The sequence below is a fragment of the Abramis brama genome (assembly GCF_963993115.1).
Source record: "Abramis brama genome assembly, chromosome: 22".
In the NCBI taxonomy this organism is placed as follows: Eukaryota; Metazoa; Chordata; class Actinopteri; order Cypriniformes; family Leuciscidae; genus Abramis; species Abramis brama.
In genome coordinates this window covers 24,679,213-24,698,892 of record NC_139984.1, presented here as the reverse complement: position 1 = coordinate 24,698,892, position 19,680 = coordinate 24,679,213, and the positions used below count along the sequence as shown (strand labels likewise).

General features: G+C 37.9%; 1 protein-coding gene across 2 annotated transcripts in view; it reads right to left on the bottom strand.

Moving 5' to 3' along the window:
* Positions 1 to 19,386, bottom strand: part of LOC311073314 (inactive dipeptidyl peptidase 10) — a 55,293-nt gene extending 35,907 nt beyond the window's left edge. For both annotated transcript variants that reach the window (XM_084098946.1, XM_084098947.1), the window contains exon 1: positions 19,246 to 19,386. In XM_084098946.1, coding sequence (XP_083955072.1) covers positions 19,246 to 19,284 — 39 coding nt within the window. In that variant the 5' untranslated portion in view covers positions 19,285 to 19,386. The remainder of the gene's footprint in view (positions 1 to 19,245) is intronic.
* Positions 19,387 to 19,680: the final 294 nt, after the last annotated feature.

Here is a 19,680-nt window from a genome sequence, read left to right as displayed (position 1 = left end):
ACTGAGAGAGAATTCCCCATCTGAGGGATGCAGTGCTGTCTTAACTCCCAGATAGTGATAGACTGATAGATAGGTAAACTATATGACCAATTTCATGGGAACAATTAATCACAATAAATCACAAAAAAATTGCTTAATATACAATATTTAATTTAAAATTGAATTAACTTAAAATTGAACTTAATTTAATGTTGTTGTTTTTTTTTTTGTGGATAATCAATGAATGAACTACTTTACCAGTGATCAAGAAAAACCTTTTTTTCCCCATTCACTATGACTACACAACAACAACAATAGCCTAATAATAATCAAATAATATTTTAATTGTATAATTTAAATTATAAAAAATAAACAAATAAATCAATAAATAAATATATTACTATTGCAATAATTATATTATACTATAAAATATTAAAATACGGAAAAATCACAATCACTAGCATCAGGGAAAAAACAGTTGCTTCACTTTATGCAACTTTTCTGTTAAAAATATAATTTTTTTGCTAGATTGCAAAAAAACAAAAACATAAATGAGGTTATCTACAACTTTTAATTTCGATTGTATGAGTCATGTCACATACAGGCCTATCGGTAAACTGTATATAATAATCAATATATATTCGATATATACTGTATATATATATATATATATTGAATGTAAGCTTGAATGTAACTCTACACCCTTGCCTCATTCCTATAAGCAGTTCCATGAATATGCAAAATTAGCCCCGCCCCCAATCACTCACACCAGCTCAGAGATCCACTGGTTGATGATCACACATTGACGTGATTGGTTACAAGGTAGTTTGTGACGTCAGAAACACCAGCGATTTCAAACCGCGTTTTTGAGACTGTTGCCTTGTCCAAATATCCACATTTGTGGTCTTTGCACTTGACCAATTGTCTACTTGCATGACGTATTTCCTCTGTTTGGCCCAAGTCTTCAAGTAGGTGTAAAGACTGAAAGTGTGTGTAGAACCTTTGATTACTTGATGGGACAGAGGTGTGTTTACAGAACTTTTATTTATTATATTTTCAATACTTAATTTAAAATAAACTTCTACATGTCTGTTCAGTAGTCGCTATGTAACTAACAGAAGACACAAATTTAAAATTGCTCCGAAGCGGTATTCGGTATTCATTAAGGACACTGCACTTTGGCATTTTTAAGACATGGGACAGTCTTGCACACTTACTTCCTGTCACGTGCACAAACTCTTAAGTGGCCAAGACCGCAAGTGTGGGTATTTGGACAAGGCATGACTTTGGTTCACTGCAGTTTTCAGGAGAAAATACTCAACAATGGTGTTGACTTATGAATTTGCATATGGTTTGTCTTAGTTGTAAATGTTTGTAAATCTGGCCCTATATCTTTCATTCTATTTAAATATATACCTTTTAATCTATATATTTTAATCAGCATTAGTCATTAGGTGACATGTTCATTACAGCAGCATCTTGGAGATCTCGAATAGATTGATTAACAGAAGTTATTACTCCTCCACCTGTGAGCGACGTCATATTGTTGAAACAATGTGGTTCAAACGACAGAGGTGTGACCACGTTACTACTAGTTTCGCGAAACAGTCGTGACTAGTTGGTTAGTTTCGTGAACGATGTATCGTATATGGTAGTTAATCAGCCAGTTACATTGGTGTATGGGAAACGCACCTCAGATCAAGAGATTTAACGATTCTGATAGCCATTGTGAAAAGAGAGGTGACAAATAGAGCCATGGAGTAAAAGTGAAAGCAGCTGGCCTGCAAAAACCTTGGCATGGTTGTCAAAGTGACACATTTTTCAGCCGGGCAGAGTCCCAAGTAGACAGATTTCTCATTGTATTCCACTCAAGCGCTCAGTTCACAGAGCAGCGCCTCTACAAAGCTGTCAGTCACATATATTGTGCCACTCCTGCAATGCAGAAAGCAAGGCTCCGCGTGGGCGAAAAATCTCATTAACAATGCTCCTGTGCTATAGGAGGAAGAAAAACATGTTTAGAGGTTTGATAAATGTACATCACATTGGAAAGATCTACCTAACCTCAGAGCAAGCAGATGAGATCGATACAAAGGGAAGTGAGGGGAACTCCAGTGGGAAATAATTAATATGAGAGCGGGGAGCTAATGTAAGTGTTCTGAGAGACATACAAAAACCTGTGCCGAACCGTGAACTGTGATCCTTTGGGATTACATGTGGGCCAATATGGGTTTGTTAATGGGGGATGCTGATATAGAGACCAAAGCGGCTGGCTCCCTACACAATGCTGCTATAGCTATACATAATATAATTTAATAACAGCAAATGAGATGTACACCAATTTGCTTAAATTAAATGAATGCTCATTTTACTTACTATATACTCGATTTAAAGAAAACACCTTTTAGTATTCATTATAATACCTTGAGAAAGCTATAGCATTCCCAGTCTCAATAGCAGTAGATCCACTGCAACTTCCTCCGGAAGTACGCAGTTTTAATACTGAAACTGATTATGGGACAAATGGTGTCCTGATTGCAACAAATTTCATGCTTTTAAAATCCCTCCAAAAAAATCTTGTTTTGTTATAATAAAATATTAATTTGTTGCTTTCAAAAAATGGCCGTAACCAGGTATTAGAAATGGATCTGTTACACATGCAGTGGCAGGGAAGAGGAGAGGTGCGGGTCTAAGTTCAGCAGTTTTTATTAAGAAAAGACAATGAAAAGCAGAAAAATCCAAACAGAAGAAGCAGAAAGAAACTGAAAGAAACATACATCACAACAAGGCTGAAGATGATCCAAGCAAAACACAAATCCAAACAGAAATGCAATAGTCTTACCAGGGGAATGTAAAGACACAAACTAACTCAACATATCAGAGAAACATAGAACACCAGGAACAGAACTGGAAACACTGAATGACAGCAATGAATGACACAAATGAGTGCATCAACAAAACAGCAATCACTGGACAAGACAATCAACACAGGAAACACTGGGGTAGCCCTCAGGGTGTCTTGGAGGAGTGAGGTGCTGCTACTGAAGTGCCTCAGGGCTCAGTGCTTGGACCACTTCTCTTCTCCATCTACATAACATAGCAGCAGTGATAGTGGTCTTTAAAGCAACACTAAGGAACGTTTCCTCTTCGGTCGCCCTACAGGTTGGAAGCGGAATTGTCCATTACCGCTGTCGTAAATAATTTCGCCGCCCGCAGCCTACTGTCGCACGCACGCTCGTTGTTTCTGTAGCACTGGCTTTGGAATGAACAATGTCCACAGACAAGGTAGAGTATGTTGCATGATTTCATGAAAATATGATGTATTGCGACATCAGAAACAAAGAAAAACTAAATAATGACTATTGTAACGCTTGACGTAAAGCAAGTCAAATTTGTAGTTTTCTTATGTCTCATTCGAACTACAGAACGCGACCCGGTTTGGCAAACTTGCATAGTGTGGTTATAGCAGATATAGGGCTGCAAAGTGAATCCAGAAGTGCCTTTCACCCTGTTACGACTTGATGAACCACTGAAACCATTTTGGAAACATTATTTTAAGGTAAAAAATGTTACTTAGTGTTGCTTTAACGAGCCGAGGAGAGCGCATGTCACACCTCTCTTCATCAATTTGCATTGGTTGGCAATAGCACCTCGCATCAAATTCAAGGCACGGATGTTTGCCTAAAGAATGACCACTGGCTAAGCCCCCCCCCCCCCCCCCCCCCCCCCCTTGTTCCCAGCTGGTGGAATGACCTGCCTAACTCAACCCGAGCAGCAGAAACGGCTAAAGATACATCTTTTTCATCAACACCTGACCTGTTAATACTAACACTTCATATTCTATTATATTTCTATTCTAATTGCTACGTGTACTGTGCTACGCAAACTTGGATTTGTCATAGCAATACACCTTACTGATGTCTGAGTGGCTCAATTTACTGATGGTTGCCATTCTGTAAACATTAAATAAAGCAACAGCACAATTTTTCACTTTGCTCTCTAGGGATTCTGCACACATCTGTGGGGACCGAGTAATTTATAAATGAGACTCATGGGAACTTCTGCACTGCAGTGTTTGGCCATGATTAAAAATCACAGTTGTATTTTATTTCACAGTACGTGCACATACGTGTACTTACCTAAGAAAGAACTGGGTAATATAAGGTAACTATGGGTTAAGGTTAAGGTAAGTTCAGGGTTAGTACCTTATTACCCAGTTATTGCAATTACTATAATAAGTATATAGTATGAGGAACAGGTTACAGGACTGTAAAATAAAGTGCTACGAAAATCACTTTGAGCCAAATCACAGAGCTAATGTGATGCATCTGAGCTTTGCATAATCCTGGAACATACAGTGGAGTCCTGTTAAGCAAACTTTAAAGGCAGTCTTTCAAACCCCAGAGGACAAACAAATTATCTGCAATCCAGTAAAATCAGCTACGGCCGGTAAATAGATATGAAATGAATATTGACAAATTCATTATACTGAATTGAAGCCACACCATGTCTAATTGTGATGACTGATGCTGACTAAATAGATGGAGCCATAACTGATTTCCATAAAATGAGCCCCTAAATTGTTATTTTGTTAATGTGTTAGCTCTTGATAAACGAGGAGTGTTAAATTGCTAAAGGTGTTTAAAAATAGTTTGACAGACACATTAATGTAGTCATTCTGAATGATAGCAAGCATTGAACACAAATGGTTTGTTTTGGTGTACAAGACTGTTTCAATTAGGAAACATCTCCAAAGGTGAACGATGAAAAAGTCCATCCATATTACTGATAGCAACTTTTTCTTTTCCAGTTTTCTTCAAGCAACCCACATTAAAACATAATTTAATCAACTACAGCTCCGCACTGATTTCTGCCAGGAAATAATTACTGTTGTTTTGCCACCTTCCCAGAAGGTAAGGAAGATAGGATGGATGGATGGATGGATTATGTAACCTCTGTATTACTATTTACATTTACATGGGAAACGATCAGTGAGGTGCGTACAAGAAAACTAGATATGTGACCCTGGATCACAAAACCAGTCAAATGTCGCACAGGTATATTTGTGGCAATAGCCAACAAAACATTGTATTGGTCAAAATTATCAATTTTTCTTTTATGCCAAAAATCATTAGGATATTAAGTAAAGATCATGTTCCATGAAGATATTTTGTATATTACCTATCGTCAATATGTAAAACATTTATTTTTCTGAGTGAATGCAGCACAATTGCAAACATAAATGGGCAGCTTTAAAGACGATTTTTTCGATGTTTTGATTTTTATGCACCCTCAGATTCCAGATTTTCAAATAGTTGTATCTCGGCCAAATACTGTCCTATCCTAACAAACCATCAATGGAAAGCTTATTTAGGCCCTATTCAGCTTTCAGGTTATGTACAAATCTCAATTTCAAAAAATTGACCCATATGACTGGTTTTGTGGTCCAGGGTCACATAACAGCCAGTGCAGTGAGCACGTGAAAGTTTTCAGTTGCACAATTAAGCAGACGTTTCTCCGATTTTTCCTGTTTGCACGCAGATTTCACGTCATGTTCACACAGCAAGGGAATACGAAATCACACCCGTAATTTTTCAGGATTAACGCCGCCTTCACACTGGCAGTTGAAATCAGCTCCGTAATACGCAATACGCCCCCAGCGGACGTCGTACTACACCGTTGAAAAGCGTTGGAAGCTTCGGAAGCGAGTAGAACAAAAATGGCGGAGAGATTAGAACGGTTGATTTTGTCAGTGTCCGAATCATAAAAAATAGGTCCGAATGTACAATTCTGTATGATCTCTCTGATGAGGGTTATAGAGACATTAATCGGAAGGCTGCTGCATGGAGGAAAGTTGCCCAGGACGTTGACGTCAGGTCGGCTAAATGTGCTATAGTGGTATATAGGGCTTTTAATTGTATTAACTGCTCTAATAACGTTAGAAAATCATGAAAAATAAAAAAATGACATGACAACTTATCGTTATTAATCATTATTTATTTTATTAATGCCGAGTTCAGACTGCACGATTTTAGCCCCGATTTTGGCTCGCCGACAGGTTTTGAGAAATCGCCGACAAATGCCCGAAATCACAGGCAAATCAGTGCTCGTTCACGCGAGTGACAATCACGCAGTGTGAATGAGCAAAGACGCAATCTGAGAGAATCACCGACGAGTCGCCGACGCCCGTGAGATATTTGGCATGCTAAATATCTGGACCTGTCGGCGATTCTAAAAATCCTGCTGTGTGAAAGTGTTCTGACTGAAAACTACATCGGCGATGACCGACAGCCAATGAGAGAGCAAGATACAGAGCAACGGAGAGTTCGGGGAGGAGTTATAGGTCACAATATCAGTATTTTAATAGATATATTTACAATTATATCAAACAGAAACAAAGCACAAACATTTGCTTGACCAGCAGCAACAGCAGAACATTGCAAAATTATTTATTTACCCCCAACTCTCTTTGCAGAACACACAGTCCTTGCTCCCCTTGTCTTCCCAGCCATTTCCTCATACATAATATGTTTTTCTTTTTCTCCTTTTCGCTGCAAATCAGTGCACAGACAATTTGGATCGCAAGCTTCTTGCAGGCTATCATATTTAATAACAATTTCAGTCTCGCGCGAGAACTGCGGTCTTACGCACGCGGGATTTCGCGTTATGTCTATAACTTCTCGCTGTGTTTGGTTGCTAAACGTAGTTTGCGGACCAGACAGAAGTTGACGTCGATTCTTCCTCCTGAAAGTCATGCAGTGTGAAACCTCCTGTCACCGATGCATCGTGCAGTGTGAACACACCAGCAACTGAATGTTACCCCAGATAGTCACGCAGTGTGAAAAGAACAGTGAACTGTGAAAATCGTGCAGTCTGAACTCGGCTTAAAAGTTAAGAATTCAGGTTTGTTTATCAGTACCATAGCAAAGCTAACTTCCGCTGGAATTGTCGGATAGGAACCGTCCGTAGCCTTTCGCAAGAGTTCAATTTTTTGAACGCATCCGGATGACCAACTGACACGATTTTTTTCGCACCGCACTCGTTCGGACCCGGTTCGGACCCATTTGCATGCGGTCTGCGAATCTCCATAGAAAATGAATTGACTTCCGGTCGTTTCGAAGCCGTATCGGAGCTGATTTCAACTGCCAGTGTGAAGGCGGCGTTACAACTGCATTATCGGAAAGCCCTTGCTGTGTGAACGGAACCGGACTGGACAAATATAGTTGTATGTCATACAGTATGAGAGAGCTATTCTGGTTTCGGTAACATATAACGACAGAGATTTGATTTTGCTGCATTCACACTGTACAGCGAGACAAAGCGACATAATTCAATTAATTTCAATGGAAGGCAGGCAATTTCCTGCGACACGAGCGACAGTGACTGTTGGTGACAGGATGTATGCGTGACCAGCAATGCGATAAATTTGTAATATGTTGAACTTTATGCATATTAAGAGCGACTTTTGGGAGCGACAACCGGTAGGATGGATGTCAAACTCCACCCATTGGCTCTGCAGTTAACAGCCACTCTATATTCTTATAATTTAGGATACCTCTCTGTGTAGCCTACATATTGTGGTACTCGCCCTGCTGACTAACAGTGCATTCACGCGGGACGTCAGCATTAATACTTCACATTTACTTTGAATGGGTGACTTCATCATGCGTTACCTGAACTGAATTGTGTGTTCCCTTGCGTAACATCCATAGACTGTAAAGAGGTCACGTCACTGCCGTTTCTTGTGACAAAAGTTGAAAAATTTTCAACTATCAAGCGCCAGCGCAGCCAATCAGATCCCCTTTATGCAAATACCAGCGCGTTGCAGTCCAAGCTGGAACGTGGCAATGTAAGGTCGAATCAGCAACAAGCTTCAGACATGTCCTCCGTCAAGCATCGAAGCCCCGTGTGAATGCAGTGTAAATGGTTTTGTGAACCCAGACAGACCACCGCTTGCGTTTTCGCTGCAGATAAATAGCCGCAATGACAAAAAGCAATTTGCTATTTCTTGTTAATCTTTAATATTAAGCATTTTATGATTCCATTTATATTTAGCCTAGTGTTTTCACTCCAAAATGTTTGTTTTTAGAGGCAAGAAAACTGGTGGAAATAAATAAATACATGACACTAATGGTCAGTGTCTTGTTGTGATAGCACCAAAGAGCCACAGAGTTTACACTGCTCTGGAGAATCAACTATAGTTGCCTGTGGGATAGGTGTTTTTACAGAAAAATAACACTTTTAACAGCATTCAAGATTAAACTGAAACATTCCGACATAGTGTGTACTATCCAACAAAACAGATCAGCTGTAAATTCATAATGACCTGCTCTTGATGTGAGTTCAACACATTGGTGCCAAACATATGGTGAACTCCATATGCTCCGCTTCCGTGACATTATCCAAACTGCAAGCACTATTCCAGGACAGCCTACATACTGTAACCTCCTGTGTGCAACTTTGTGACACCAGCAAATGTAGCGTAGCATGATTTCTCCTCTAAATTTCATCATTTGAATATTGAATTCTTTCACTTTTTCATAGTTTGAATGCCTGTTGTTGATGTCGAGTTACAGCATGTTGCTGTATTGCTCCTGCAGAAGCTGTCACTGGCCGGATGGGAAGGATATCATAACACGAGGAGGCGGAGAGAAGGCACCTGCAGACCTTTTATTATCCATCCACAGTGTAGCTCTGGATTCAGTGTCATGACAGTGTTGGTAGTGCCTCCTCTGTGTGCTCCCTTAGCCATCAGAAAGTCTTACCACCCTCCTTCACTTTTCAAACAGCCCACGGGTCCTAGGCTTCACAAAGGACATCGTGGATGGAGCGCAACAGCCCCCGCAAATCTGTCTCCCTCATTCTAGCTACAGACAGGAAAACAACTCAGAGATGGTTTTCATGCCACTGAGTGAATCATACATGTCAAATGTAAGCAAGGATTACAGATTTATGTGATGTGAACTCTCTGAAAAAGTTTGCATTAGTGTCAAGTTTACACATTATTAATAAAATACATCAATGATATTGTACAAATAATGAGAAGAGACGAATGTGATGCTGCCGATCAGTCTATAAGGGGATGATTAGGAGGCCATGATGGACAGAGGCCAATGGAAAAATTTGTCCAGGATTCCGGGGCATACTCTTTTCAACATACTATGCTTTGGGACACACTTATTTTAATCTCACATACTGTTTAGGATGGATAGTATGGACATTGAGACACAGGGTATAATCATGTATATATTTAAGTAACTTTAATTCATTTAACTCACTACTTATATGATTACATTTTCACCACTATAATGTGAAGTGTGACCCAATCCTCATTAGACAATTAAATGATTTAGAGAAGTCATCACAGAATACAAGTGAGTGTTGTACTAGTACTCTGTGACAGGGCTCTACATTATGCCTTTACTGTGGTAATGAGGGGAAGCTAATTCCCACAATTAATTTTGAAAGATTTCACTTCATGCAAATTGTCTGACTAATCACTGCAATTTAAGCACCAACCTCAGAATACAAATATAAATGGGCATGAGATGTTTTCTAATAAAGTCACATTTGTTGATGGACTTCAAGAGTGGATTAGTAGTGTTAGGAGTGTCATTACGCTCTTTTTTTTTCATTCCCTGTTTTTTTCATTCCCTGGGTTGTCTTTTTTCACTTCATCATTTTTACCACTTTCCCTTCCCCTTTTTTCCTTGGTCTCTACCTTTTTTATCTTCTTAGTGCACAATAGATGCTCAGGTCCATATTCATATCCTTAAAGGGACTATGTGTAGCTTTTTAGGTATTTTATTATCTAAAATCAATATTTTTATTAACAAATATGCCCTCAATGGTGTACAAATACCTATGCCAATGATCAGACTAATCCTCGTAAACGAAGAATTTATTATCTTTATATACATGGGACAGGTAGGTCCACGGAGACTTCCATGTAGTTCCGCCATCTTGAAAAACTATAATAGCAGAGAGGGACAAAAAGTACTAGGCCAACGCGTTTCCACAACGCGTTTTCGTTCAGAACCAGCGTCACGTGACTGAAGCCAGCAGAAGCGGAGGAGCAGAGCAGTGAGAGGCGCTTGTCACTGCCGCGGCAAGTTTAAAAGGCTGCACTGTACGGTTATTTATACACCGTTCATTCATACATATGCTGAGTCACAGGATAAGGAGTCCTCGTCGTTGAAAAAGTCCAAAATAGACCGTAAAAGGAAACGTCACCGGAGATTACAAAAACAAGGGTTAATGTCGGGATAGCTAATGCAGGAGAAAGCTTTCAGAAGAGACGCTGAAGTTGCCTGCTTTCTTCTCGACAGGTAAGTCAATGTTACGGTCTTAATTACAAGCTTTTTTTTTTCATTGCTTGGTTGTGTACTTTATTATATAGACAGCAGAACATTTATAGTTAAAAGTTAAACAGGCTCTTTGATGAATAGCAGCTATTGAGTAAAGTAACGTTAGAGAAGGCGCTGCCGCTGATGATGATGATATCTAACAATGTACGTACTTGCAGAATGTGTCTAAATATTATACAGAAAACATAGAGAAGAATGTATACGTTTAGTATACAGCTTAAAAATATGGCTTGTTGGAAAATGTATAAAAATTTAAATAATACATTTATAAACATGTAAATTAATTAAATAAATAAATAAAATTCGGGAGAAAATTCATTAATAAGAAATAAAAAAGTTATAAATATTAAAAAGAAAAATAATACATTATACAAATAACATTATTAATACTACTAATTACCATAGTTAATGTTTTTCACAGTCAGTAATTCATACTGTAGCATTCTTTTTTTCGTTGTTTCAAGTTTCAGTTTGTTTTAAATAACAAACCTGTTCACCCGAAGAAAAACTCAAAGTGCTATTATAAGACATCCTGTCATAGCTTTTTGGTACATAACGGCTACCGTAGATGCAACGCGCATTTGAAAAAGTGAGGTGCTGGAGAGCATTATTCGTTTGAATGCAAAATACAAGTTCACCACTAGATGGGAGAAATTCCTACACACAGTCCCTTTAATGAATAAAGCCACAGTGGCACAAGTGCAGATCGTGAGCAACACTGATTGGGCTGTAATGTGTTTGGGCAAAATAAAATAGGACAAAATAAAAATACTGCTACTATTATTTATATTTATTAATATATGTATGTGTATATACTGTACATATATCCACATATGTGTATGGTATATAGGGTATACAGTATATCCTCTATTTTAGATATCAGCATCAGCATTGGTCATTAAAAAAACAATAAAAAAGAGGAAGCGAAAGAGAAGAATATGGAAGTGGTCATGGCTAGGGAAAAAGAGGCTAACTTGGCATGTCAATTTTGATAATTGAGCTTGAGGTAAGTAAGAAGTTTTAAGTTTTAGCACCATGTCGCATTGATCAATACAGCATTTCATGTTGAATTTTTATTGGCTAGTCAGTAGATGTAGGTCGTAGCACCAAACACACTGTGAAATGATCATGCTAAATTTCGGACACTGTCAGAAAATTATTGCAGGCTATCTTTGGTCGCAAGACTGTGACAACGGTCGTCTTTGAAACTCTCTCACAGTACGAAGTAAGACCACCATTTAGGAGCTACAAAAATCGCCACGATTGGACATGTTTCATCTGGGACAGCCCAAAATCGTACAATGTATACTGTACCTTAGTAATACGTCACCCCAACAGGAAGTCGGCTATTATGGGTAATTTGAAAAACGCATGCTCTAGATTTTGATATACTCCTCCAAGTGGATTCATGCGATTGCCACCTAACTCGGTCACCATGAAGCCGAGACAAAGATGATGCTAAATTACGAACGAATTTGTGATGTCTCGAATGGTTTGGCTGTGGTGAGGCAACAAATTTATGGAAAAAAAGGGGAACAGGAAGTGTGTTATAACTTCTGCATACTTACATACAGATTGACAACTGTATGTTCTTTTAAGGAGGCTGATCACAAAGTTATAGCACCAACTGGCAGCAGGAAATTTGAAATTTTCAAAATGCTATGAAATCGGCCACTTATTTTTACCAGATGTACGTCAAACATCATCAGAATAATGCCAAGACTGGCGGAGTAGAGAGGCAGACGGATCGAGGCAATTTCGATGCCCTAGAAGCCTGAGGCTGACGGAGGTGGCAACGGGGAATCGGCTGACCGGGGCGATGCTAGAGCGAGCAAGGATGGCGGGGAGGTCGGAGAAAGGTAGGAGCCTGATGACGCCATAGGGGTGGAGGGTGTAGGCACCTCCGGAATCCCAGAAATCTGTGGCGGAAGCTGAGCGACGACCACTGGAGCTCGACCTGAAGAGACCAGCAGAGTCTCAGGGCAGACAGGAAGGTCTCTGAACGGGACCGGAGCAAGCAAATATACGGACCGAACCGGCGAAGGTGATGATTTGAGGGTGGGGATCTGGGTGGGAACTGGATACACGGACCAAGGATCTATTAGGTTCAGGAACGCTCCTGGCTCCAGGGTGGCTGATCAGCAGGCTTAGACTCCGGGGCTTTGATAATATCTGGCTCTGGTTCCTGGACGAGATTCGTGGGTGCCTCGGGCTCGCTGGCTGTGAGGGAGAGGCCGCCATCCTGGAGCATTCAACCCAAATACACCAGCAATCTTCGTTTCTCGGGGAGGAGGAGATGCAACGCTGGTCAGTCCATAGTTTTTTAATTACTTGTTTTAGAGAGTTGGTTATTCTGTTACGGACTGATGAGTGTAGAAAGCGCATGATGAAGGAGAGGATTAGAAATCAAATAGCAAATTTAAAAGAATCACGACCACATTCAACACAAACAATAACCGACAAAGGACTTAACAGAACAGGGAGTATATACACATAGTAAATGAGGAAACTAAACAGGAACAAGGATAAACTAATCAGTAACCATAGAAACTAATTAGAACTCATACAGACACAACAGGAATTAACTAAACAAAACATAATTGTGACACTATGACATGAAATGAATCTAAATTTAAATGATCTCATGGATGTGGCTGTTGTGGTTTGAGGTCATAGTGGCTCCAGCTGCTGCACTAAATGTGGCATATTTAAACAACTTTGATGCAATCCTTTTATATTTACCCACATTAAATACATATTTCCCTAAAGCCACCGGGGCAGGGGCCCAGAGGCTTGGGCCCGGCATCGCTGCTTGCAGCTATATTTTTCAGATTTGGTTTTCTAAACTATTTAATTTGTTTTGAAATGTAGATCATAATAATCATATACATTTAGTGGTAACTTCGAGGAAAACTAATTGAATATGCTTTTGAGTAATTACTTTTTAAATAACATCTATTCAATAACAAATTGTCACATGCCTGTCCTGTCTCATGTAGCACATGTGGTGTTTGTGTTCCTGTCTCTGTTTCGATCCCACCCTCCTTGTTATCTCATTATTGGTTTCATTTGCCCCACCTGTTGTTCCCTCATTACCTGCCTGATTTGTCCCTTTTATAAGTTCCTTTGTGTTTGCAGTCTGTGACTACGTTTACAAGCTGTTAAAATTCGGGTTAAGGTCACTATTTGGGTTTCTGAAACATTCGGAATAACCCGTTTACATGCGTGAGCAGAGAGAGTTACTCCTGTATACATGGAATTTGTAATCAATTGGCAATATCCCGATGTAAACGGCGACGCACAGTTAGCGTCTGGACGTACGGACAACCTTAAGACGCAATATGCGTCATTTCCGATTCTTCTTCCTGTATCCAAAGACAACAACAGCAGCAGCACGCGGATAGTGAATAGTTCGGGGCAGATAGGCAGCGATCGCCTTTGTTTGCGCTTTCCTCCTCGCTCCAAAAGTGTGGTGCTGTGCTGCGTCTCGCCATGTTTACCTCTACTTCTTGTTTACTTCCGGTATACTGCACGCGGGGTTTTGTATGCGCCGTCTCTCCTCAAAAGACCAAGATTCTTTGCGAATAGAACATGCGCAGAACACAAATCAATGTTCCTTTTGATGGGGATATGCCGATACGCGTTTACGGTTTTTAAAAACCGGGATATGAGCATATCCGGGTTTTTGCCGGTGTTTACATGGCCGTGCGCGACCGGGTTATTGCTAATATTCCGGTTTTGAACGGGTTATTGGCTGCATGTAAACGTAGTCTGTGTTGGATCGTTGTCTTGTATACGTCTCCTGTTTTCCCGTGACCCTCCGGTATGTTTGTTTTTGAAGTTGTTGTTTTGTTTCATATTATGTTTTTCCCCCTTGTGGGTTTTTGTTTTACTTTATGTTTCTTTTATTAAATAAATCACTATTCTTTTGCAATTGAGTCCTCACCTAGTTTTCTTTAGTTATCACGTAACACAAATAACAACATATTCATTCCCAAGTAAAATGTGTAGCTTAACAATTAGAGATAGCCTAGAAAATTAAAATGGCAATACCTTAGCTTAAATAATAATAATAAAAATACAACTTATAATATTTTTTATCTTATGTCGGAAAACAGAATAAAATTTGTATTATTATAATTATTATTATTATTATTTATTATTATTAACATAATAATATATAATAAATATTTATTATTTAAATATAATACAAAATAAAGAATAAAATAATACTACATTAAAATAATAATATAAAAGCATATAATATTGTTAATATAATAACAATATTATTATAAAAATAAAACTATAAAAATGAACAAATCAGTTCTGTATTGTTAAATAATCTGTTGCAGGCAGAACGAACAAACAAACAAACAATCGATAGATCAATAGATGGATATTGTGCAATCTCTAATAGCTATAGATTGTCTCATGGACATTAACAGAGTATGTGTATTAAAAGAGAAAGCCAAAAAGCAAAAGCTTTGTTTAATACAAAGTACTGACATCAGCAACATGAAGTTTTGGGGATGAATCATTTACAGCTGTCAGGCAATACTGTCTAAGAAATATGACTCGCATTTAATTGCCATCTGGTTAATGAGAAGACACTAAGCCTTAGATATTAGACATAGAATGCTTTATTAATGATCTTTCAAGCAAACAGAAAGCCCACTCAATCATGATCAGTCTAGGGGTAACTGTCAGGATGTGTTCAGAGTATCTGCCTAAAGCGGATAGCACAAAGTCAGTGCAAATCATGGTTTTCCTGCGGCGGTAATGAGATGCAATGGTTCTACTGAGGTAGAGGATATGAAATATTACCATCAGAAAGCAAATCTGCTTTCTGAATAAATAACATCTAACTGGAGGTGTTTGCAGTCATATACTTTCACAGATATATGCTACATATGAGGAAACTTGTCTATATCAATTTGCAACTGCTAAAGCCTCCTAAATACAATAGTGGGACCAGAAAAAGAGCAAGGACCAAATTATGGCTGCATTTGAAAATGCAAAGAGCAACTGCACTAATCTCCAGCCAACTCTGGCTGTTTGATCCAAAACCTGCTGAAAAGAGAACGCTTGCTGTGAAACAGCTCCTAGTGAATAGAGAAAAAGCAAAGCAAATGCTTGAAAGGTTGTTATGCAGTTCAAATCAATGATACAAAGTACTGTTACATAATTAATAAGCTTCCTGTACAGAATCATTCACGTTAACATTTCAAGCAGGTGAGAAAGTGGTCACTGTCTCAGGAGACCTTCCTGCTGTCAATGATCTAAGAGGAAAAAAGATAGAATTCTAAATATAATTTCCTCATGTATCTCAAAATGGATTATAGGATTTTTTGATGGATAACACTTTCCAAATGGATTTTGCTATACATAATATTTTAATACGTTTATTATTTGATGGACTAGATTCAGTGTTATTTTATTATACTATTATAGTTTTGCATTAATATTTTTATATAGATTGTATTTTTATATTTTCCAGTTTTTAATTTTTAATTTTTGTTAAAGGTTTAGTCATTTAGTTGTATGTTTTTGACATTTTTATTATTTTTTTTTTATTATTTTATATGTACTATATTTTAAGCTATATAGCCTACGGAATAATACTATATTGTGTTTATTAATTTTAGTTTTAATTTTAGTTTTAGTACATTAAGTTAAATTAAATGAAAATAAGACATTTTGCCTTGGTTCTTGTATATTTTATTTTATTTCAGATAGCGTTTATTTTATTTCAAGTAACTAAAATGTTTTTTTTTCAAATATATTAATAATTATAATAATAACCCTGACTAGATTTTTACAACTTTTTTTTCTTTTTTTTTGCCACCACAATAGTTGCAGGGTGTTGATATCTTAACAATTATATTATATTATATTATATTATATTATATTATATTATATTATATTATATTATATTATAAATATCTGGGACAAAACACAACTTATTTCCAAGCTACATTGCAAAATGTAGCCTGGAATGTTCATTCCAGCGCACTGGATGAGACAGATCTTTTCTTGTTTAGGTCAGCAATAGGTTGATCTGACAAGAGGGGAGAGTCATCTCAAACCTTCCTGTCATGTTGATAGAATCATTTCCCGTCACTCATCATTTAGATGACAAACCATCATTTTAAATGTGTACTCAAGGTCATTTTGAACTTGACCAATTCAATAACCTGAATAGTACTTTCGTAAATACCGGTATGTTTGAAATCATATCACTGACCTTATAAAATCTTTGTTTGTCTTTTTGTCATTTTCTTTTTTAACTGTTTACGTTCACTTCATACATAACTAACTGTTTACATGGCCATATAAGCTGCGGAAGAGAACTGAATTCAGGATCGCTTGATGTTCGAGAGGTGTGTGCAAGACAAGTACTGAATTGAGTTCTTTTCCGCGGCACTTAACTCTTTTGACCATGTTTGGGGCAAATATGGACAAACCCAACCGTTGGGTTTAAAATTTGTATTTCAGAATTTAAACCGATGGTTGTTTTTTTCCATATTCAATCCAAACAGGGTTGAAACAACCCAGCATTTTTTAGTGTGTACATTTGCAGTATTTGTATAATTTTGATATATTGTGCAGCCCTACTAATTGCACATTGAATTTCATCAGTGCCGTATTATTTGAAAAACAATTTACAGGAATGGTGCAGAATATTAGTTTTCAGATGTGAAGGGGGAAATACAATGCAAAAGAAACTAATTACTCTGGGCGTTTCTTATCGGCTGGAAACAGAGCAGTATGCACAGTCCCACTCACTCTAGATACATAGTAATAAAATATATTCTGGAGACATAATATAGAAACTGCATTTTGCATGTTATATGACATCTCTTATCTTGCATTTGGCATGAGAGTACTGACAGCCGTTGTGCACCTAGACTTAACTGTTGTTGTTTTTCTACCCCTTTTCTCTGGCCGTTTACCGCCAATCTTTCTACACTCTTAATGGTCAAAGCACCATGCAGAAGATATGCAAATGAGGTGGAGACTACAAAGGGAAGGAGTGATTTGATTATGTTTCAGTTAAAGATGCATCATATGAGTCATCTGCAACCATCGATGAGAAACACTGCTCCTTCACACTCTCTTACACTTACAACATTCTAGGCTCTTACACAAACATTTTAGAAATAAGTGCCATTTGCTAGATAACAAAGGTGATCGTCTTTATCAGTTAAGCATGAATTACTATGCAAACACTGACTAGGCAAGGAGGTAAAAATCTGTATTTGAAAGAGATGTGAAAATAAAATGCATATGGGTGAAACCTGTCAATAACATTTCCAAGTCATATTTCACCCCAAAGTCAAAGGAAAAGAAAATAAAACCTGTTTAAGACCTTTTGCATTGACATTTCACAACAACTAAAGTCGGCATGAAACAATAGCTGTCATAGTCTTTTCTCGTGACCTATCCGAATGAAACAGCTTTTCGAACAAGAAAAAATGTAGGGTTGGAACAAGATTTTTTGTCTATCGAGAATTGATTGGATCATTGTGGTTTGCTATTGCTGGGATCTCATGTGAGTGACAGGTATTTTTATATTGAATTTACATTCAAGAACAGTTTGTTATGTTATCTGAAGTTGAAAATGGGTATTTGTTACCATATTATTTTTTATTTATTATCGTAATCATTAACACACTGGTTTGTCGCACAAATATTTTACTGTTTACTGCACTTTGTTGTCCTAGTATAGAGGCTACTGAATTGGAAGTCTTGCACATTCACAGGAAACAGCTCACTTCTGGATTTAAAAATAAGGCGGATATCAATATTTGTCATATACTAACTTTGATTTACAGTGATATTTTGAGCTTAATTTTGCTTAACAATGCAAAACAACCAATACAGTAATAAAGAGGTAATTTCTGTTTTGATGTTTTCTCAGTCACATGACAACAAAATGGCGTTTTACATGTTGCAAACTTTGATATGGCTGACTAAGTTTTTTTTAATATTTCATAAAAAGATAGGACTTTTTTTAAAAGAAATTATATTTTACAAGGAATTTGGTTTTGGTTCACTAATGTTTAATAAATATTAATATATATATATATATATTGCCAAACTACAATTTCCTTACTTTTCTAGCTGTTTAATGTGACTTGCAACCGCAGCCAAAAAAAAATCTAACTTTAAACCTTACAAATAATATTAAAATGACCTTTAAACGTTTTTGTCATAGTGTATTCGAGTAATTTTTGTATGCACATAATAGAAATGTTCGTCATTGAACCATAGATATTTGTGCAGGCTATGATTGATAACTTGTCTCATTTCAGTTTCTTGGAGAAGATCGCGGCTCTGAGGTAAACGTCCAGCAGCTCTTGTTATCTTGACAGCGAATTTACACCAGTTCAAGTCAGCTGTCTGATTCGTTCAGTTTGCGCTACTACACAACACACATTCAGATATTAACATCTTAACGTAGAAGTTGAAACGGCAGCCTGATATTAAGCTCTGTCGGAAAATCCCTACTTCAATTAATCAATGAGTCACTGGAAAGCACTGCAGTAGTAACTGGTGTGACGGACCGAAACCGACAGAGGGATACGGACAGTTCCTCTGAAAGTATGAATGAAAACCGAGTCGAATCAATGTGACCAACGCCTGTGCTGAGCAAGCGTGTGTTTGATATACTTTGACGGATACATGAGTTGAAACAAGCTTAGATACAGTTTATAAACAGGATATGAAAGGGTCGTGTGCACAGATTTGTATTCTCTCGCACGTGCACGCGCTCCCTCGCTGCGGCTAGTTCACACAGATGTGTGTAAAAAAAAAAAAAACAGCATCAAAACGCATTTTATCGTCAGTCTGCATTTAGTCTTAGTTCATGCAAAAGATAAAACATGCTTTTTATCTTTACCAGCTCTGTTGTCATGTTCTGCTGTGTGGTGGCAATCATGTTTGCAGGATTCAGCACCGATATCTCCTGATGCAGTTCACTGCTCTTCCAGCACTTGAAAGCCTTGTTTGAGTTGGTGTTGCTGCAAGTTGCACTGCACACCCCACTAGCGGATCTGTTTGATATGATGGTGTAAAGTTGGCCATCCCTCTCTCTCTCTCTCTCTCTCTCTCTCTCTCTCTCTTCTCTCTCTCTCTCTCTCTCTCTCTCTCTCTCTCTCTCTCTCTCTCTTCCACAGTTACAGTAGGATATTAATCAAGACAACACGTTGCTTTTTCTGGCTTCAGCCCCTTTTTCGACTTTCACTGTGTCTGAGCAATCAGTCACTGTGCACACTTGATGAACAGTGAGCTGGAAGATAGATAGATAGATAGATAGATAGATAGATAGATAGAT